The sequence below is a fragment of the Cygnus atratus genome, chromosome 1, assembly GCF_013377495.2.
Source record: "Cygnus atratus isolate AKBS03 ecotype Queensland, Australia chromosome 1, CAtr_DNAZoo_HiC_assembly, whole genome shotgun sequence".
Taxonomy (NCBI): Eukaryota; Metazoa; Chordata; class Aves; order Anseriformes; family Anatidae; genus Cygnus; species Cygnus atratus.
In genome coordinates this window covers 141513061-141536106 of record NC_066362.1, presented here as the reverse complement: position 1 = coordinate 141536106, position 23046 = coordinate 141513061, and the positions used below count along the sequence as shown (strand labels likewise).

At 42.1% G+C, this 23046-nt stretch overlaps 1 protein-coding gene across 1 annotated transcript in view; it reads right to left on the bottom strand.

The window, feature by feature from the left end:
• SLC9A2 (solute carrier family 9 member A2) overlaps positions 1-21566 on the bottom strand; it is a 31571-nt gene extending 10005 nt beyond the window's left edge. The window contains exons 1-5 of the mRNA XM_035558107.1: positions 21278-21566; positions 15294-15757; positions 9747-9997; positions 2694-2911; positions 1198-1400 (exon numbers count right to left, since the gene is read on the bottom strand). Of these exons, the coding sequence (XP_035414000.1) occupies positions 1198-1400; positions 2694-2911; positions 9747-9997; positions 15294-15757; positions 21278-21566 (1425 nt within the window). The remainder of the gene's footprint in view (positions 1-1197; positions 1401-2693; positions 2912-9746; positions 9998-15293; positions 15758-21277) is intronic.
• Positions 21567-23046: the final 1480 nt, after the last annotated feature.

Sequence of the window (23046 nt, the reverse complement as noted above, 5' to 3'; positions counted from 1 at the left end):
GCTTCTTAATTACATCATGGTCACTTTGTACCACTTTGTTCTTGTGCCAACATTGTCTTTTTGGCTTGAACAGTGTTCCTCCTTCTCTGGTGTTCACTCCCTGATATAAACAGTAATTACATTCCCTCTTCTCCTTCATTTTGCTGAGGCCAAGACATTCTGGTCTCCTTTCACACGACAGGCTTACCAGTCCCATGATCAGTCTAGAACATGACATTGTTTTCTCCTGGAAATACCTGTCTCAGTATGTCTTGAGATCACATTTGCCTTTCTTCTGTACATATTGCATCGGTGGCTTAAACCCCACCCCATTATCATTCAGTACACCTATGTCTTTTTCCCTATTTTTTAATTCAGAATGAAAGGTCCCCATTTCATAAGAGAACTCCTTAGTAAGAAAGTCCTTGCAAGAACACATTTGCACTTACTACTGTTAAATTTCATTCTATTTCTATCATATTGGTCCCTATTCGCTCTCCTTTTCCTAGTTGCTACCCCATAAGGCTGTCACCTTCCGAGGTCTGTCATCAAAAACCATAGCACCAAAAAGCTCCTATGTCATGGTCAATAGCAAGAATATTAAACAAAACCATCGCCAGGAACCATCCTTTGAGGAGTTCCATCTCATCAGCCTCATCTGTCAGGGTGGTCGAACCCTGGAGCAGGTACCCAGAGAGGCTGGGGGATCTCCATCCATGCAGATACTCAGAACCCAACTGGCCATCACCCTGAGCAACCTGATTGAGCTCTTGCAGGTGGCCCTGTTGTGGGCATGGGGCTGGACTAGGGACCCTCAGAGGCCCTGTGCATCTATTTCCCTATACAGGAGGAATTGCCAGCTCCTTCCTCATTGACTTTACAATCCTTCAAAGGCCAGCCCAAACCTCAGTTTAATTAACAGTTACACTAACAATCTCCTGTGTAGCAGCTCGCCCCCCTCCCCCCCTCCAACCTCATAGGGTTTTAAATGCTTAATGCTACTTACATGCTCGCATAAGTACTTAATATCTGGCATACCTTTGCTACCTGTCTGCTGACTGCATAGCATTTTTTTTTGTAAGTATGACCATGGAGCAATACAAAAGTATGTTCCTTCAAGTATGTTCCTTCCAGTAATTTAAGACACCTGTTTTTCTACCCACTTCTTATTTGCAACATGTTTGAGAAAGAAAAGGTCCAGAAGAGGAAAGGCGTTACCTGAATGAAAACAGTAAAGAATATCACCACAATAACGGCAGTGATGAACAACTTCTTCCTGGGGAACACAGTAGAAGGAAGCAGAAACACAAGTGAAAAACAAATAGCTCCTCGGAGGCCACCGTAAGCAATAATAAATTGGTCCTTAAAAGTGAGGGGAATTGTCCGGAACACATTAATGATCTGAGTCAGAACAAAAACACCTGAAGAAAAAAAAATGGAAATACAAAGAAGAGAAAAATAAAAAAGGGAAATTAAAATTGCATGGAAATCCCCCACAATACTAATATTTGTTTTGAAACACCTTTATTTGCTTCTTCCTTACTCATTATAGATGAAATTAGAAGTTATATAGCAGCTCGAAAACACCAAAGAAGAAAAAATTTTAATTCCCAAGAAGCATTGTCTTAAACATATCCACCTCAGGTCAGCTGGATTTAGGACCTGAAGCACCTAATTGATAGCCATGAGACAGCCACTATGCCCCTCTAAAGTAGCAATAATTCTTGTGTCAGTATAGACTGAGACACCTAAATTATATTTTTAAATGGGATTTAAAGTGCTTTTGAACACATTGCCTTGTCAAATCTGTGCTTTGAATTCTGCAAAATCCTAGTCAATCTCTTAATTTTACTGTAATAGGCAGAAAGGATGGAGGACCGGGGATGGAAAGAGAAGATATCAGTGAATGGGAGTGTACCAAAGGCACAGGCTCCAGACGTGGGGCAGGCTGGAGTAAAGGCATAAAGGCAGGTGAAGGGAGCAAGCCTAAGGGCCCTGAGCTGAGGGGCAGTCAGGATGGTTTTCAGTATAAGGTATTAATTGTGGGGTTACGTGTGGTGGAGGGAAAATAGTCCATATCTGTGCAGTGAAGGGAGACTTGGGAGCTAGAAGCAGGAGTGAGGAGGCAGTCCAGAACATGAACTGCTCGTATGCACAGATGGGCCAAAGTACTACACAGCAAACCGAGATTGAAGACCTATTAATCTGACATCTACTTTGGTATCAAGGTAAACGAAAAAGAGCTAATACTGCAAACACAGCAGGGTCAAGCACTTTCCTCACATCATATGCCTGAACAGCACTACAAATATAGCATTTCTTGTTTTGATGCTATTAATGTCAATGATGGGGAAAAACACAAGCCTAGTAAACATTAAAACAAAAACAAAATCTTTTTATTTTTGCAGAACTGATCATCCTTTTAAGTAAAAATGGTTTATTTGTAAATAAATGTGTAATTAGATATATGTACTCTGATTACCACGCCTACTGCTTCTGCCTTCAGATAGGCAAGATCAAGACCAAACTGATGTTTAGGTTCTGTTCTGGGAAAAGGTGGAAGCTGACCCTGAGATCTAGAAAACATTATAAATAAGAAGACAATTCCACAAGCTGATGGGACTCTGCCTAAATTTTGGCATTTTCTGCTAGAGGAAAAGTGGTAGGAGTTTTCTCTTTTAAAGAACACGACGTGCAGTCTGAGACTTGCTTACCCAGTGCCCTCCATATTAAACAGAAAAGGAGGGTGAAGCTAACGAAGGCCCAGTTCCACTCATGGTTCTTCCCAACTGTGGACACTCCCATGAAAATGAAGATTAAGGTCTCACTGACACTGCTCAACATCTTCATAAAATACTTTATCGTTGTATAGGATTTTTGGGAAACGTTTTCCTCCACATATTTATTCATGGTCATGGCACAAGATGTAATCCTGAAAGGCAAACATAATCCTGTATCATTGGTATGATTTCTTCTACCCTCTCTCATTTCTACAGAATACTATCCACTTTTCCATAGTCCTCTTTAAAGTGCAAAGCACGACTTATTCCACCACCACTACATGTCAAAGTTATGGACTCAGTGAACCTCCAGCTTGGGGCATGGGATTTTTTTTTTCCCCACAGTGGGAAGTTTTCTGAGAAGACATCAGTATATGGAGAGTTTTTTCACATACTAAATCCATGTGATCTGTGCAAGGGTCACTCAAACTGTGTATTTTAAGAAAGGCAGAGCTGAGGAGAGCCAAGCGCAGCCCTAGAGAACTGGGACTGCTGCTCCTATTGCTGCTGAAGGGCATCAGACAGATGTCCTTCAGACATCAACAGACAGGATGGAAACCGTAGGCCCTGGGGCTGGACTTTACTCCCTTCCCATAAGTAGTTTCCCCACCAAACCATTCCCCCTGCAACGGCAGTGACAGTAGCCAGCTCCTCTTTCCTGGCAAAGCAAGCAGCAAGCAGTAAGCTACAGAAAACTTCTCCTCCACTCTAGGACTCTGCTTGTTTTGTGTATGCACGGAGCTGGCCACGGTTTCAGAAGTTAAAAACACAACCAGAAATCATGCTGGTGCTGTTGTACATATAAAGCACTCACAAATGAATGAAATGCACATCTCAACTGATATGTGAGAGAACAGACAGGGCTTACTATGTCTACAGGTCCTTCCTCTAGGCCTGTTAGTAAATGTAGACTCTTAATCAGCAGGAAGAGCAAAGCAAAGAATGACATTACTGGCTCTACGTCATTTGCTCAGGATGGTGATGTATCCCACAGTGCAGGGATGGCTGAGACTATTCAGCTGCAAAGGCTTCAGACTTAAAGATGTTTAGCAGCTCTGGCTAGAAGATAACCTCTAAGTGGTACCTCGGAGTAGGGAAGCACAGTCTGAATTGCCTAATAATCATCAAGGTGGGCAACCAGTGCAAGATGAGTTGAGAAACAGCTGTCGTTCTTAGTTCTTTTACCTAAGGCAAAAGCATGTCTTCCCTCCCTGCAGCCATGTCCTTTTTGATTTCCCAGTTAAAAACAATATTATACACACCCATGTATTGATTCTGAGTCAAATGATATAGATTAAACCTAAAGAGTGAGAGAGAGGTCTATTTATGCTGTTTTTCTGAATATAGCCCACGAGGACTTATCCCATGGTTACTTGCCCCAGTACCACCAGCTTTCAGTTTATAAAGACTATTTGCCAACACAGGGGATATCTCCTCCTACTGAAATGTCCACATTGCTCTCTCTCATGAAGGAAGAAGATCAAAAGTTTTCCAGACCCTCCTTGGAAAGAAGCTGAGGAATGCTTCCTCAAGTCTCATGCAGATTCCAGTGAAGAAAATCTAATTCTGTGTTCTCACTCCAAGCTGAGAGTCCCATCTCTGAACAACTCAGTTGTCCCTGACTGTAAGTGCAAACGGAAAAGGCGGCAAAGGGAAAGCTCAGAACAAGCCTACTGACTGGAATAAACATGTCTAGATTCTTTCTTCTAAAAGAAGGGATTAATTTTTTTTTTTAAATATCAGAATTAGTAGTAACTTCAAAAGGACCTCAGAATAAAAACTTTCTTAAAATTTTGCAAGAGGTTGTCCCTAACAGAGACTGAGGCTGTAGCTGAGGCTGGTAGACTCGGAAAACATTTCTTTAATTAAATAACTTAATTAAAATTAGTTTTGTCCAGAAGTTTCTTTCTCTTATGTGGAGCCAACATGACCCGTTTTGGAGGACAATGGCCACAATGTGATATGTAGTTCTAGATCTCTGACCCAACCAACACGTCCACAGCCCCAAAAGTGACTGGGAAGCACTAGGTCTGCCAGGTGAACCTGGGACATCACTGGGAGAGGGCACAGACTACTCCTCTTACCTCTGCTGAACAGTGCAGGCATATCAGGGTGAATAAAAGCCAGGGAAGAGGGTCTGATATGGGGACAGATGCTTGTAGCGGCTTAGAAAGGTAAGTGGATAGGTGTTAAAAGAACAGTGCACCTAACTTGGACTTCGCTCTGCATTTTTGTACAACTACACTCGGTGATACAGAGGCAGATCTAGTCTGCACAATACAAAATGGCCATTTCTATCCAAGCACTAGCTCCATCCCTAACCAAACCCCAAGACTGAGTAAAAGGAAAGCTTGATAAAAACCGTCCCAGGTCCTCACCTGCATTTAGTACGAACATAACGGTCAGCTCTCTCTCATTGTCAGCTGATTTCACCATGGTCTTGAACAGAAAGATCCTCTGTGGCCCAAGACTAGCGTGCTCTCTGGGAAGCAGATTTCGTCATGGCTACATGGGATCCAGCACAAATGAACCGATGCAGATTTCATGAGTATGCAACCTTCCTCCTTGCAACTTTCAGTTGTTTACGTAACATTTCTAGTTTAAGCATGACTAGGACAACCAAGGTCCTGCATTTTTGCCAGCACAGACTGTGATGCAGATGCTCTTCACAGCTCTCCTCCTCGTTCTGATTTTACAGTTACCCAAACTAGGGACTTGTCAGAGATCCCACATTACACATGCCTGCACATCTCAGGAAGAAAGTGGGAGAGGATCTGGGCCATGAATGATTTTGTCCTGACATGGAGTGATGACTTGGCCAGGACACACACCCAAGCCTGGGAGCTGGCAGACATTGCCAGGTTGTTCAGTTTACAGGTGACCAACCTCTAAAGTATATGTGAAGAAGGGTCTCAATTCTACTTATCACATTCACTCTCCAGAACTCTCATATTCAGGGTCAAATCAGCTGTTGTCAAGCCACAGACTGCACTGATAGACCTACAGATATCTCAGGTTATGTCACAGCCCATGACAGCTCTCCTGTGAATGCACAGCTCATCTGCCCAGGTATAGCAATTCGGTCACATCATCACCACCTCCGATCGATTGTACACACAGCAGAGACGGCACTGGTGCAAATGCAGGGGCAGAAGGGGCAATCTAGTAAGAATGCCATGGGCAGGCTGCAAAACAGACCGTTATAGACACACGGGCTTTTCAGGGTCTCAAAGCTGCAGCTTACTGCCTGACGCATTATGGCTGTCAGGTCTGCCTCAAAGACAAAATGAAACACTCAGTCCTATTTATTACCCTCTTAAAATAAATAGTTTTTGTGATTATAGTAATTTAGGAAAGCCCTGTAGCTTGGGGAGCGAGGAAGCATACACTGGACACAGTTTGTTTTTGGATCCTGAGGTAATGGAGACACTGTAAATAGATGTCTGATAAGAATCTGCCACCAGATTAATCGTGATCTTTACAAGGTGTAATTTAAAACACCTACCATGTTTAACCACCACAAGAATTTAAAGGGACTACACTCCTATATAAAATATCCTTTTCAGTCACATTTTGCATTCATCCAATTAGTGTCATCAGCTGAGTTGATTCACTCTTATTCTTCAGATAAATGCTATTCCACTGCAAATCATTGTTTATTTTATGAATCTGGTATCTCTTCAGAATATTTATCTACATTAGAAAAAAAAATCCAGTTGAAGTCTCTTCAATTTGAAAATGGTATGGAGATAAAGTTTTAGAATTCAATATAAAATCAAATCCTTTAAGATTCAATATAAAAGCAAATCCTTTAAATTTTTATTAAGATTTTATATAGATCACTATAAGATGTTTTTCATAAACTAAATTTTTACTGTCACCCTGATCAAATGAAAAGCTTAGGTGTGTTTTATTTTACATTTCTTATCCTCACACATTACTTCTAGCTTCCATTTCTGTGACCTACAGTAGTTGTCTTCATCAAGAAAAGGAGGGAAAAAACAGTTAATTGCAATTAACCTGCAGCTTTCTGTGCCTCTGAAGAATAGAAATTCTCCTGCACAAACAGTAGAGTTTCTGTCATGACTGAAATAAACTAGGCCACTGGGTTCAATCCTCATGTTTCCTTGACCTACTAAATTTACAGTAGTTTCAATGTTTGTTCCTTTCAGACTGCTAATTCACTGTTGCAAAAAAAAAAAAAAGTTCTGCTGCTTCACAGCCTTTATAAGAAATTAGTAAGCAGCAAAAGCAGCAAATGCAGTATTATAATTACAAATAGAATCAAGCAGATAACATTCAGATTCACATCTGTATTTTTCACACCCGTGAATCTGACTCAAGCCAGGCTCTAATTACAGGAGGGCCTCCTTCCTCTCTTTCTGGAGAGGACTTTCACACAGCAGCTGGCAGGGAGGTGATTCAGTCCCAGAGCTATTTCAGCTGAGTAACCCAGTGCAGGGTTTTCACATGGATGCTTCACGAATCATTTGTCCCCAGGGTGAATACACAGACTTATCAGGGGAGGGACAAGAGGGCACCTCTTACTCCCCTCTGCTCCTTTGGCAGCAAAATTTCTACTTACACAGAAAGGAGGCACTCTGTGTGTCATAATATTTATGTAAAAATCTTATTAATGCAATAACACTGCACGTTCCTGCTTATGTCCTGTGCCTGAAGTGTGGCACAGTGCGTACCTGCAAGGCTTTGTAGAGTATCTTTAAGAACCTGGTTATGAAGGAAGAGGGAATCAATAGTTCAGCAGACTCAAGCAAATATGGATCTTTCCCTGTGAGCTGAACTGCAAATGGCCACAGAATCATGTAACGACTGAATGAGCTGGGTTGTGAGGGGCACCCCAAGGTCATTTGGTCCAGCTGCTTGCTCAGAACAGGGCTGCCTTTGAAGTCAGAACAGAGTCATGGTGACATGAAGCACTTGCTGCAAAACGTGGCAAGGGGCTCAATACTGGTGCATACTGTGCTCTGACACAGGGCAAGAGATTCTCCCTAGCTCGGAGCCTAATGAAATGCAAAGAGCATGAGGTAAGATTTACTCCAAGGTGATGTGGGGATTACAGGAGCTGTACGGCCCCCCTGTAGGGTGGGGGCACGTTATATGTCTCATGATAGCAGAGAGTCTACACCTCTGCAGAGAGCCCTTCCTCCTTCCCACCTGTGCCACTGAGTTATCCAGCTCCCTCAGCTGATACAAATACAGCTCAGATACAAATACAGAGTCAAAACGCATATAGGACATTTTAAAGATAACTTGTTTTCTGTTGTGTTGTTGGAGGGAAACAAACAAACAAACAAACAAATAATCCTCAATGTTCCTCAATGTTTTGCACCCACTCAGAGGATGCCATTATAAAAATAAAATAAAATAATAGAATAGAATATAATAAAAACAAATAGTTTACTTGTGCCATGTGAAGCAATGGTGTGCTGGTTCCAGGCACTGGCATACACCAGTTCCACTTACCCACCAGCAGACCCATGGTGCTCTTTCCATTTTATCCTGGATGCAGAATGTCCAATTCAGTATTTTCATGCACACTGATACATTTTTTTTCCATGCACAGTTTAGCCACACATTTTTAGTTTAGAAGCCCTTTAAGTATCTGATCATAGGATGTCAAGGACATTTGACTTAAGAAGTGGAGGAAACTAGAAACCACACAAATGCTATGAATAGAAGCTAGGGAAAGAGATGGCTCATTTATGAACTCGGTCAAAGTGGATGCATATGTTACTTTATTTAGGCTCATATCAGAGAAAGAAACCCATGTAATCTTTACATCTTTACTTATATTAAAGTACTAACCCTTCTCGTTTCATGGCGTATTTCTATTTTTATACTACTGAAATCATCAGCTACAAGTTTCCTTGTAAATTGCTTCCTGGCCCCAGAAAACCTTATACTGACAGGACTACAATATCAAACCTATCTTCACTTTCTTAAAGCATAATCATCAAATGAGGTATTATCAAGTATCAGTGGTACTCAGAAGTAACATATGAGCTTTCAAAAAAAGCTATGCTTCTAATGCCTGAATGACTAACATTTGCCACTAGAACAATACAAAGTCATTAAGGAAGGTCAGCCTTTAAAAATATTACTTGGAACCAAAGAAAACCATATATCAGGTGTCATAAAGGCTCTTTCTAAAGTTGAGGTTGCTGAAGTATAAACAGCACCAAGTGAGAGTCCGTGCTCTATCTTTACTGAAGCCCAGGAGTGAAAACCCAAGGAGGGAAAATATTTTTATGTGTTAGCAGTGGGAAGAATAATATTTTTTTTGTACATAACGATGTACGCAGACAGCCTTGTAATACACAGGCACATGTATGAATATATTAAACTAAAGTGTTATACTACCATAGTACTAGATTCTGCAAATCCTACACTCATCCAATCCCTACTGTACTTGTAATCCAGCAGGAGTTTGCCTGGATGATACATGCATTGTCTTCATTGAATGGCATTTACTGGCTGCTCACATGACTGTGTGAAGATGCAGTTTCACAATACATTGGCATCAGCAGCGAAGCCAGCTCATGAGGTTCGCAGCCACCACTCCCACTCCCTGCCGGCCACTGCTGCCCCCACGTCACTCTGTGCCACCCCTGAGCCATGCCTTTGTGACTGGTGGCAGGGTCATATGAGGACTTGGGTCACCAGCCGATCTGGGTTATGAATAACCCCACCAAAAATACAAGGGATTATTTTTAACTTGGAACGTTTCAAAGATATGGTTTATGGTGTGATGCCACGGGCAGTTTTAGTGACACAGCTGGTGTGGTGGCAAGCTGAGACAATGGGATGGAAGCAGGAGGGGAGAGGCTGGAAATCCTCAAGCCAGCTTTGCTGCCATGCACAGTGGAATGAGGCCATATGGCAGAGTTTGCAAAATCTGGTCCTCTCTGCAGTTCCCTTTGGCATTCTTATTTGGGTGCTATAATTACTGAAGGTTGGGGTACTTACGCCATGATGCCCGAGAGATGAAACATTTCAGCTGTTATGTATGACAAGTAACTGTACAGGAAGACAAAGAGTGGCTCAATCACTCGGATTTTATGGGTGAAACGGGTGGTAAAGGCTGCTACAAATCCCAAAAGGATTCCAATCAATACTCCACCGATCCCCACTATAAAGAAGTTAGCAATTCCAGCGAATACATCAATAACCTTAATTGTGCGCATCTGGCAGAAAGACTTGAACAAATTGTACAGGACCTATGAGAAAAAGAAAAAAGCACATCATGTTTCTGAATTCTTCTTAATTTCCTTTTGTGCTATCATGTTTCTCTGATTCAATGCTGGACTTTGTATTTCTCTATCTTGAACACACTTTTGAGATATGCTGCTGTTTACTTCTGACATATTACTTGTCCTCCACAAATATCAGGGAGATATACGAAGAAGGGTAAATATAATTATTCCATTTTTGCAAATGGAGACAAAAGACTGCACTGTCTCAACTGACATCATTCTGCAGGCCAGGAGCATAGTCATGATTGGACTCCTTACCTGGCGGATTCAAAGACCTGTCCAAAGCTTCACTTAAATTTTCTTTAAACTCATTCATTTGCAGAGCTTCTAATTTCCCCTCAAATGGCTATTTCAGATTTTCCCCAGAAGCAAAGAAATAAAAAAGGAGGAGGAAAAAATACAGCTTCATAATTGGTGAAAATTCATGTTATTTTCAACCGTGTTTGAGCTACATAGGACACCAAGAGCTGCAGCACTGAATTAGACCATAGATCTGTCTGGCATGGGGGAAATGGACTGTGACCACCCCAAAGATCACAAGAAACATAGCATCCATGAAGTGGTCTTTCTCTACCAACCATTAGGAATCCAATGATTTAAAGACTTTTCAAATTTGAGATTATTTCTAGAGATTTGGATTTAATTCCCATTAGAAGACCTCTTAACATGTATTTGCCCAGTTTCGTTTTCAAAGTTTTTACAACAGTCCTCCTAAACAAATGAGGTCAATGAGATTTTTATATTTTCTTGGCCAGAAATCTTTTTTGTTCTACGCAGGAAACAGAATGATATAAAGTCCAAATTTCTCTAACATTCAGTATGCCAGTTACTACTTAAAAGACAACAACAGAATCAGTCACTCCTAAAGAAATATTAAACTGTCTCCCCTCTTGCAGATTCATTGTATGTGTGCTCCCAGCCATGCGATACCATGATGGCTATGTGCTCTCCTTGCCCAGCCCAAAGCTTGGTCCTACTCCTATTACAGAATGCATCTAAGCCAGAAGTGTAAACTGGGGTCACAGGTTAAGCCACTTTGGTCATAACAAACACCAGGCTAGGCAACTTGGACAGTTTATAGGAGTTAAACCTGTGCTTTCTTTCTGGGCTTCTTAGTAGACCAGACAGGTTTCTCTATCAGAAATGCTATTTGAGAGAACAATGTTTTATCAGTACTTGCATTGTGCCAACAATGTAGGTATTTGAATACTGGGAGGGATTTGTCACCTTTGCAGTCTTGTTCTCTCACATGACAGAAAGAAAGTTGTACAGCTCTTCTTGGCCAAAATTTGAGAGGTCTTACACAGGTAAAAGTCCTCACTAAAGACTAATGCAAAGACATGGGCTATTAGGGGTCCTTTAGGCTAAGTGAAAGGAAAGAACTGAAAAAGAAAAGAAAAAAATATATATTCCAGTGCAAGCATGAAAAAAAGAAGGTTAAATCAAACATAGCAGGGTCACCGGTAATTTCTGATTTTCATTACAAAGCAGCAAAAAGGGCAAGAGCAGGAGCACAAACTGTTCATTTCCTAAGAACGATACCCTCACAATGAGTCCACATGGGAGAAGTGTCATTTTTCACCTCGGCAAACCCATTCACCCTGCTGCTCTGAGGCAGACTACCAGCCTTTTTTTGCCCTCTTCCTTGCTACTGTGTCCCGTGCAGAACAGGAAAGTAATGGCATATGCTCCTGTAGTTTTCAACCTGTTTTGATTTGTGGACCTTATGAATTTGCATGGAGAAAAGCATAACAGAATCAAGCCTCCTGACAATAGCTGTGCCTTTATTTTTTACCCTAAAAAAAAAAAAAAAAAGACCTTCCAGTCCACTGATTCCCAGGGCTCTCCAAATCACAGGCTGAAGAAAAAATACTGCTGTTTTGTGTCAAGCAAGGAGAGGACTTTCCTTGAGCCATTTCTTGGTATTTGTGACTTGTGACCCAGGGTTGTGTTATTCTTCAAGACATTTACAGAATTTGACCTTGTAGAATAGTCCCTTCATATGTATTATGGAAGATGACTATTTTCTTTAAGTGGTGTCAAATTGTTTTACATTTTCAAAACTAACTATATAAATATATGTATATGTATGGCAAGTCTCTGAGGTAAGGCCACTGAGAGCCACCTGTAAAGAAGCATGTAATTGTGACCTCCTCATGCAACAGCCTTTTCATAACATCGCCTCATCTTCACAGCGAAGTACTCACACTGCAAATCGAACGGAGCCTGGTTCCATCAGACATCCCTACAAATCTTGAGTCTGTTGCCAGAAGTCATTTGAAAGAAGAAAAGCAATGTTCATGGTTCAAAACCAGACTGCCGTGCTAGAAGCAGCAGCTAGGACTATGGAATCTCACGAATACAATTTCGATCTCGTCCTTATTGTTCTTTATCTGCACTACTGTACATGAGATCATAATCAGGTTTAGTTCCCTTTTACTCTACAGGTAGTTCAGTTTTACAGCTCTCTTTAAGCTTTCAGGTGAGTTAAACAACAGCAACACTAGACACATTTTGCAATGCTTTTGGTATGAGAACAGGTTTTTTTCAAGTTCAAGATTTGCATTTACTCAACATCCCTTAGCTGAACTCGCTGAAGGTTGCAACAAATAATATCAGTCACCAATCCTTTCTTAATCATGTCTCAGAGCATCTCTGCTCCTCCTAGACGCTAATTGCTTATTTTCATCAGTTCTCAGTTATTAGTTTTTAATTCTGAAATTACTTTAAAGCACTCTAAAATAATGTTTTCAGTAGAGGCAGAATACAGAGTACTGCTGCAATGTTTTCTAACAAGGGAATAATATTATTGCAATGACACTAGGTCCGTCTCTGTGATTTTAAGCCCAGGACTGAAATTTGAACTGCTAACACTCAGCTTCATCTGTGATCTTGCCGTTTAGTTTTATCATGGTAGTTGTCACTGACCCAGGAGGCTGGTAAAGCACCAACCCCGAATGAGAAGCACTACAGCTGACTGGCAAACATTGCCTTCAGCCAAATTCAAGCTCAGAAATTCCACCAGCACGATAAATGGATCATCCAAATGCACAGGCCTATCGTGAAACCTACCAGGAATGCAAGATCATCTGAGAAGCACAGCAGAGCTGAGATTCCTAACAAAACAAAAGCTTTTATTAGGAACAGCCTGGCAGTGCAAGCAGGTTAGCAGGAAGAAGGGCTTAAAGTATTTAGAAAGCATGGTTACTGAAGTCACACTGTACTGCACTGCCTGTCTGTGTAGCCCCCGGGTTTTGTGGTACTTTTGTGGTTTAGTGGCTGGTGTCTGCAGGCAGGAATTGGGCAGTCCACACTGATGGCCAGCCCGACTTCAACATCCCTCCCACACCATCCCCACATCCCACTGAAGGCACCCATGCTACCCTGACCACACTGCAGCAAGAACTACTCTGGCAGCACTGCCGTGGGGACAGAAGGCAAAGTCCACTAAGCACACCCCACAGAGAACTCATGCGATGGCCTGGGTCATGTTTTAAGTCTAAGCACATGATTGCAGGTGTGCAAAACCGTAACAGGGAGCCATTAGCAGACCAGTGCTTAGCATGAGGAAACCACCTGGTCTGCTGCCAAGTACCACCTCTAAATAATAGCTGGGAAGTAAGACCGAACACACTCCAAATCCCTTTCACTCTCTCATGAATATATGCATGGCCAGTGCCATATGCCCAGTTGGCCCTACAGGCTCCTCAGAGTAGCTCCCCCTGTGCTGGGGTGTTTGGGAAGGCAGTGCGTGAGAAAGGACCCTAAAGAAGGCTATAATGATGCCTACAGAAAAGCTGCAAATCATGGTTATTTAATTGCCATGCCAGTGCCTATAAAAACGGTGCCTTGAAGTAATCTGCCATGTCACACACAAATACATCCGTCATCAGGATGCAGTGTTTTGCTAGCAAAACTGGATTAACCGCTGCTCCAGTGGAAAGGCGATTGATTTTGTGACTGGAAAAAGCAATTTCAGTTGGAAAAAAAAATCAAGAAGAAAAACCTTTATATTAACATAAAAGTAGCCCTTTTTCCCCTTAAATAATAATAATATGGAAAGAATTCCCTTGCATGAGTGGTCATTAAGAGTGAATAGCAACAAGGCACAGCCATGGCTAAACTGCCAAGTTATTTGAAACACGGTATTTACACCCACTGTTTTCCACGTCTGCTTTAGGTAACAGATTAGTCAGAACAGGCAGTTTCAGCAGTAAGCTAATGCAAAAATTTAGGCTCTAAGGCAAGGCCATGCAAGGGGATGTGATTCAGCTGACTGGATAGCAGCAGAGTCAGGTAAAACATGAAGCCTAGGAGAACAAAACAGTATGGGCACACAAGAAACAATTGGTATCAAGGCTCAGATTAAATATTTGAGAAATGCATGTGTTAAGCAGATGAGGCAAAGTCCTAGAGAGGAAGAAAACCAAAGGACAGTTCTGCATGGAGTGGGACAGTAGATAAGATGCCAGTGACAGAGACAGGGATGGTGCAGACCCAATTCATGTACATTCATGATCCTTCTGGAATATAAAAAAAATAAAATAAAATGGATTTCCATTGCCAGGACATAGTTAACATGGGCAGGGTTTCAAGTTAGGCATGGCTAAATGGAAGTAATGTTCCAGACATGGTGTCATCAGGTACAAACGAGGGGCATTGAGGGTGTTAGCAGAATTTGCAGATTGCTGTCTTCAGGTCAGCACCACAAACCCAGTTCAGCTAGTTAATGATTAGAAACGGCTACCTCCGGGTGGCTGTCCTATCTCATCTGTAGCCTGGGAGAAATGTATAGGTGGTCTCAGTGCAGTTCCAACTGGACAGGCACACGCAAATGCCTACCATCAAGTGGATCCTGTGCCTGTGGTAGCTCAGTGACTGGCCCGTTCTCCCTGCGAACTTGCAGGGACACTCCACATTGGCCCTTTTCCCTCTCCCATCCAACGACATTTCTGCAGTTGAGGAAATCCTCCAGTTTAGGATTACGGAAGTAACAGTATTAAAAGATACAGAAACTAAAGAGGTCAGGTAGTAAAATCACTTGAGCAAATATGCTACCATTATGTGTTGCTCTGCTGTAGTCAGGCTATTATAGTTTCTAAACATGAAGTTTAGAAAATTACATAAATGCATTAGCACTTACTGACTTCCCTCTTTTAGCAAACTGCAATAACCACACACATACAAGGAGATATAACACAGTGACATGCAAACAATCATTTATCATTTTTATCAACTCACCATTTACCAAGTAACTTACCACAGTTATAGCATCGTTCAGCAATGACTCTCCAAACACCAGGATGTAAAGCTGCTCATTGACATGAATATTTTCAAAAACAGCTAGCACTGCCACAGGATCCACAGCTGAAATGAGGCTGCCAAAGAGCAAATTCTGCAGCAATGTGATATCAGTCAAACCAAATGCACTGATTTGGCAAATTCCATAAAGTGAAATCCCAATGCCAATGGCATTCCAGAGTGTGCCTACCACGGCATACCAGAATATAGTACCGAAGTTCTCAAAGAAAAGACGAGTTGGCATAAAATATCCAGCGTCGAGTACAATCGGTGGTAAAAGATATAAGAAGAAAACATCACTGCTCATTACAGGTGGGGACTTCTCCTCCGCTCCAAAAATAATGCCACCAAGAAGCAATCCAACCAGAATAAGGAGGCAGCTTTCAGGTACTATTGAGGGCAACTTGTGGTAAAGATGAAAGCCTTCAAAGGAAATTCAAACACAAGAAAGTGAAATAGTTACTTGCACAGAATCCAAGACTATTCTGGATTCTGTTATCTTAGTCTCTATAGTAAACAAACAGCAATTGCAGGGCAAGTTCATTTTCATTGCAAAGACTGAAATGGACCACTACAACAGGTGAATGTAAATTTGTGAGCTACAGCAGTTAATTCAGTTAATTTGGTGGAGAATCAATTTAATAGCTAGATTTTCAAGCTAATAGAACAACTATTGCCCTGATTGTGAAATTGCTTTTTTTTGTTTGTTTGTTTGTTTTTTACATAAAGTGGAATACCCCAGAAATATGATCCAAAGACTTCTACAGGGCAAATTACATCTGAGAGGAAAAAAAAAAAATCAAAGTAACCACACCTTCCTCCATGCACAGCTTCACAAAGAAGCTTAAGAAACACACTCATTTTATTTTTAGGTGTGTTTTAGGGTCTCAGAGCTAGGGGAACTAGCACATTTGACCTGCATTCACTCACCCACGGTCACTTCATTAGAGACCATGAGGAGCACTCCAAGACACATTCTTTTAACTTTAGTGGAGCCTTCAAATTAATTTCACACACACAAAAAAAAAACCACGTGTTTTTCATGAAGTGACAATAAATTGCAACCTGTACTATTATTCTCATTCTTCTCTGTTATATGAATTATGGTAGTGTCAAGAGTCTCTCATAAGCAGACTGTGCAGAGTACTGAAAAAAAAAAAAATTAAAAAATTCTGAATGACGACTTAAAGACTGACTGTTCCATAGCTCACTAAAATTCTCAAAGCCAAATAGTTTTGATTTAAAGATTCTGATTACTTTTAGAAGTTGATTACTGTAGAGGTGATTTTTTTATTTATTTGTGTGTGTGTATGCGTGTGTGTGTGATGAATGGGAGATGTTCCAAAGGAACTTACTTTGGCCAATCTAATGGAATGGTCAACCGTATGCACCAAGGTCACATTCCAGGTCCTGGCGATACCAATCTTTTCCAGGCTCCTCCTTATCTATATTTGGCCCACATAATTATATAGAAAACTATCCACACCCACAAGATCCTACAATTCTTGCCTCACTAAAAAGCATTTAAATTATTTTAAATGAGAGCTGCACGGAAACACTGGGTGTGGTAATAACGGGCATCTATTTCAGTTAAACTATTTCAGTAAAAATCACACCTGTAGTCGAAACAGTTAAACTAGTGCAAACTTGGAAAAGTTCACATCTAGTTTACCAGTTCCAGGTTTCTGTATCTTGTGACACTGATTTTGTTAATTCCCCTCTCATCATAGATTTTTTCCAGGTTAAAAAAAAAAAAAAGCCTGAGTTTATAGTTAGGAAAAACAAGTGGTTAAGAAGGACTAAGGGGGGAGCTTTTTTAATCTACAGAATTTTACTTACATATTCAATAACTGTTAAAGCTACTTTTAAAAACGAGCAACTCAAACTTCTTTTTTTTTTTTTTTTTTCCTCTCTGGATGAATACAGTTTTTAAAAATTAGAAACACAGCCTATGTGATGTGTCAGAAGGACTGCCAAATTCACTATCGTTCCTCGAAACAGGAATCACCAATATCCAGTCTATCGCATGGGCAGAATAGGTAATGACCCTGGAGACACAAGAATTGCCTTCTGGACACTTGACTCTTCACCTTTCAGCTACTTCCACTTAAACATTTTATGGTTTGCCTTAGTTTCTGCAGTGGCAGGATGCCAAAATTTCTATTGCAGTGATTGAAGTTTCTCCTGGCTAAGTAGGTTTTGCTAGCAGAAAAGTTTTTAAAAGTCTTCTAAAAGTATCTTCAATAATTTTCTAAATAAAAATTGAAAAGAAGAGAATTTGTATAAATACTGCTTTCAATGAAAAACAAACAAACAAACAAAAAACTCCCAGCCACTTCTAACACAAAGGCAATGAAATGTCTATTATGAATACAACTTTTTTTTTTTCCCTTTACAAGTCACTGTTTGGAAAGCTCATGTCTTCTCAGAGCTTTTGGGACTCTACCTCATCCTTGAAGGTAACATAAGGGCTCCTTATGTTTACTATACTTAACTATGTTAAATGTGCTTTTTATCCATGTAAGCCACATCAAAACTCCTAAAAGACTACCTGCCTCCGTGAAAGGCATTCACAGGTGATCTCAGGAACAAGCTGTGGTTCCCCACTTACGGGCAGATAGCCAGGAGATGGCATCCAGTGCACACCAACTCAGGCACAGCTGTCCTGCAGGATGAGGGACATCTTCCCTGCTCCGACAGATCCACAGCCATGTTGCCCGCAGTGTCCTGGGAGCAGATCCCCAGCAGCACATGACTATTTGGCCCTTTATGCTGAACCCAGGACCATAGCTACTTTCTCCTCCTCTAACCCTGCTTGTTTTTGGACTCCTGACTATGCAGTGGAAGCATGGAAGATGTTTGCCCTCAGGCCATTGGGCATTGCCTAAAGTGCAAGTTCAATATTCTTCAAAATGGAAGTCCTTAGAGCCCTGGTTTCCCACTTCTTGGGTGAAATCCAATGCTTTCTGATGCTGAAAATGCTATTGAGACATGTACTTATGATTATGTGTGAGTTTTCCAAGGGCACTCTGAGTTCAGGTGCTGAACAGTTTAACCCTTTTTTCAGGAAAGAAGTGTTGGAAGGATATCAGCTCGGTTCCCAGAAGCTGCACTTCTAATCATGTATTTGTGATTAAATGTAGTAATGGGAATCTGGACGAGTTAGAGAACATTCTGTAAGTTTAGAGGCATAGGAATTCAGCAAAACTGGGCAGTAAGCACATGAGCCTCACTGCCTAGGCACCACAGCATGCTTGGGGTGCACTGGATACCACCTAAAGCACTGGTGGAGTCCACTGGTGGAGTCCATCAGCATGTTAGTAACATACCTCATTTGTGGTATCACCACGCAAGATAATAAATAACTAGAAGTAGCCAGAAATTAGCAATTCTGTTCAAGGCAATTTCTTACATTTCAAAATGTGCTCTTGTTTTATCTTGGAATATACACAGCCTGTTCCTAACTTCTTTGTGAAAATGTACTTCATCAAAACTTTTAAGTTCTGCCTGACAACTTCAAGTTTTCCTTTCTCATGCTACGTTTTGTGCTCTCTGTAAACCTAGTCTGCAGTGACAGGATCTGAAAAACCTTTCAGATCTGTAACAATAAGCACATCTTGGAATCTTTCTGCTTCGATGAAACTGCTCTTCTGCAAAATCACATTTGTTCAGAAAGGCTCCAACCAGGCAACAAGCAGGTGCTGCGATACAGTTGTCTTTGGGATCCTACACACACCGTGAGAGCTGTTATTAAATTTGGCCACATCTTCTGAGCTCCTTCCAACTGAGAAGAACTTAGGGCTCTGCTCATAAAGGTTTGCTGTTCAGCAGTGCCATGCGTAAGCGCTCAGTGCCTAGCCCCAGAAAGGAATTTGCGATGCCAGATTAAGCACCTAAGTTTCCTGGGCAGTGCGTGAGTCTCAAGGTGGCATGACACGGGCAAGATGCCTGTGCTGCCCAGCAGGAAATGCTGGAGAAAGGAATCTACGGGAGAGCAGCCTCTCTCACAGGCTCAGAGAGATGGGCTGAGAAACTCCTCTCCATCCCATTGAACTGAAATGGCCCAATCCTAGAAACACAGCAGGATGTGGCAGAGCCAACATTGCTGTGTCTCAGTGGTTAGAGAACTCTGCTGTCTGGGCTACCTATCAAAGAGGACACAAGCGAGTGCAAAATTAACATTGTGGGAATGTGGCTTAGGAGTGATGAGAGTCTGCGCTGGGCAGGTGTAGTGACCCGATCCAGTGGCTGGATAAGGGAGAGCAAAAGGAGCTCCGGCAGCAAGAACTGGATGTTCCTAATTCCTGTCCCGGAGTCAGGGCCCCTGCAGGTAGGCGTGGTGGAGCCGAGTGCTGCCACACCTAGGGCCTCCCTTGGATCCAGCCCTCATTGCTTAGTGCACACTCGTAACAGCAAGGATAACACCCTCGATTAGCCACATCGGCTTTCATTTGGTATAAATGAAAACATTTTTAAATTATAGGCATTTCTCCTCACTTATGCTCTCTGCATATTTATTTCACTGCAGTCATCTTGGGAAATAAAAGTAGCCAAGTCTCCTTTTTTTTTGCTTTTTAGGTGCCTATACACTAGCAAAATATCATGACAATTATAATGTACACAGTCCTGCAGAATCTATATATTATTATGTGCGTATGTGTTTACATGTTTCAAATGGATTGCCTGTAATCTTTAATAAAACATAAACTTTTTTCATTAGTCTTAGATTATTCAAGAGTTCTTGCTGTATCTACACGCAGAAGCCAGAGCAATTTTGCAGTACTTAATCGGCTGAGATTAGTTCTGTACCGAACTCTGTATTTTCTGCCTATAACAGTTCATGATATATTTGAGAGGATCATATTTGAACTACAACCTGATTCTGCAAATGCCTAATTACATACTCAAGGCTAAACAAGCATACTTAATGCATTAAGATACATGCAACCTTAACGGATGCAGCATACAATAAATCTGCGGAAAGTAATGAAACTACAGCAAGTTACTGGGGTAGGGGATCAGGCCTCCAATTTCAACACTAACTGGGTGCTGGAGGTAAGCACAAATTTTTGGTTTTTCAGAATTTCAATTACCTGTCTTGCAATACGTAAATAACGTGACATGGTCCATTTAAATGCCACAGGCAGAAGTCAAAGTTTTAAGTTGTATCAAACTGTTTCGTCAAAGTGAGTATGATTGGAGCTTTTACTGAAATCTGCGCTGCCAAGTCTGGCTTCTGATTTAAACAACCAGAGTATGAGCACACCTTTTTATTTGGCTCCCCCAGCTTTATCCCTGACGTTAAGGCTATCTTTTTGTTAAGAAGACATAGAGTTTACCATTTATAGTTTTAGTGATTTTTACATAGCTCTGTAGGACGCCTCTACCTGACATTCTTCACATTAGCATATTGCACTTATTCTTCTGCCCAGGCCATAGATAGTTCATTAAAAACATGCTATATAAACCTCACAAAACAGTCAAACTATGCAATACAAATAATTTCCACATGAGGGAATAAGTGGCCTTTCTCACTCATTCAGCGCCGCATTTTTCATCTTTCACGGGACATGAGTGAACGGTGGGAAAGCGCAATGAGAAGGCTTCCTCATAAATATTTGCTTTCCATCGATCTGTTGTTCTGTTAGGAAGCTGTCATTGTAGCCGGCGTTATTTTAAGAGAAAGCGCTCAAATGACAGCGGGGACGACCGAGGAAGGAAGGGGCTGAGTGAACTCCCGGCCCCGGTGCTTTCGGGGCCGGGGGGGCATCGCCCTTCTCCTCGACCCTTTTTCCAAGCCCGGTCCCTCCGGCTGTCACCACCGAGTCACGCCGGGATGTCCATGCCGCGAGAGCATCGCCAGCCCCGGGACCTCCGGGGAAAGAGGGAAGGGGAAAAGGGATGGGGTAGTGGTGAGGGGGGTTGGTGGGGGTAGGGGCTCACCGATCTTGGCGAGGGACGCCAGCAGGATCCAGAGGGTGATCTCGAAGGGGATCTGCACGTGGGGGTAGTCCAGGGTGAAGACGTGCAGCCGCGTCTCCTCGGAGGCGGTGCCGCCGGGGCTCGGCGGGGTGCCGGCGCCCATCACCGTGCCGTCGGGCGTCGGGCTCCCCGCCGCCGCACTCGCCTCCGCCGCCCCCGCCGCCAGCACCGCCAGCACCGGCACCAGCCGCAGCAGCAGCCGCGGCCCGCAGCGGCTCGGGGGGTCTCCGGCCCCGACGCCCCCTCCCATGGCGTCCCCCGACGCCCCGCACCCGGCCCCGCCGCCGCTGCCCTACGGCCCCGCCGCCGCCACCATCCCGCCGCCGGCACCTGCCGCCGCCGCCGCCCCGCCGGCTCCGCCTCCTGCCGGGCACTGGCCGAGCCCCGGCACCCGGCTCCGCTCCCCCCCGCGCCGCCCCCTGCACGCCGGCGGGCCCTGCACGGGGGGAATGACAGGCAGGGAGTCGGGGGTAGGGGGTGACGCGCTGTAGGCACCTGTGGGTACGCGCCTGGGTCGGTGTGCGTGCACCTCCACACACACCAGTGAGTGGATTTTAGTCGTACGTGCATAGAAGTCGCTCTGTGTCAATGTGCGTCTCTATAAATATACACACGTGTGAGCCCGTATGCCTATATATCGCCGTTATCAACTACAGGAAAAGAGCTTCTGCCAAACACATCAGAGGAGACATTCTGTTTCGGCAAATTAAGAGTTAAATTCTGTTAATTGGGAGTTAAAAGAACGTATTCTGTATAAACGTACCTGTATAAATGGATACATATATATACACATGTACCTACGTGTATACATATATACATTCTATATAATATATAACATATAATATATAACATATAATATATAACATATAATATATAACATATTATATATATGAATGTACATGTTATCTGCATGTTGCCCTATCAGACATATGGCAACATGCAGTATAACTATGTTTATGCATATACGCATATATGTATGTGTATAAATACATACATATATATACATGTGTGTATTTATTGCCATTATCAAATGCAGGAAAGGGGCTTCTGCTAAATGCATAAGAGAAGACATTCTGTTCCTGCAAATTAAGAGTTAAATTCAGTTAATTTAGAGTTAGAATAACATACTCTGTATAAATATGTATATGTGTAGGTACATATATACCTATATACATTTTATATAGTATATAGCAATATAATACATGAGGTATGTATATACGTATATACATTCTATATAGTATATAACATATAATATGTATGAATGTATATGTTATCTTCATGTTGCCCCCATTAGACATTTGACAACACACAGTATAAATGTGTTTACACACACATATATATACATATGTGTATAAATACATACGTACATATATATATACATATACGTGTGTTGCCGATACTGAACATGTCACTGGCAAAATGCTGTTCCTGCAGTAGGCACTGGAAATGTGTCACAGGTTTCAGCAAGGCTGGTATTCCTTTGCCTAATGCTGAGCACCGGCTTTCCATTTTTCCTGCAACAATAGAATCACGGTCGTGGTTTACTCACAACTTCAGCACTTACGAGTAATATGGTATTCCAAAGCTCAAACTAATAAAATCTTTATGGCATGCCACTCCGCACACCTTTATGGAAAGGCATATCTTTCTTGACCTCAAATAAACCAAAAGCCAGCAGTGAGAGATTTCTTTTTGTTCCCCAAATGGCTAAAAGTAGCCAGTGGCTTTTG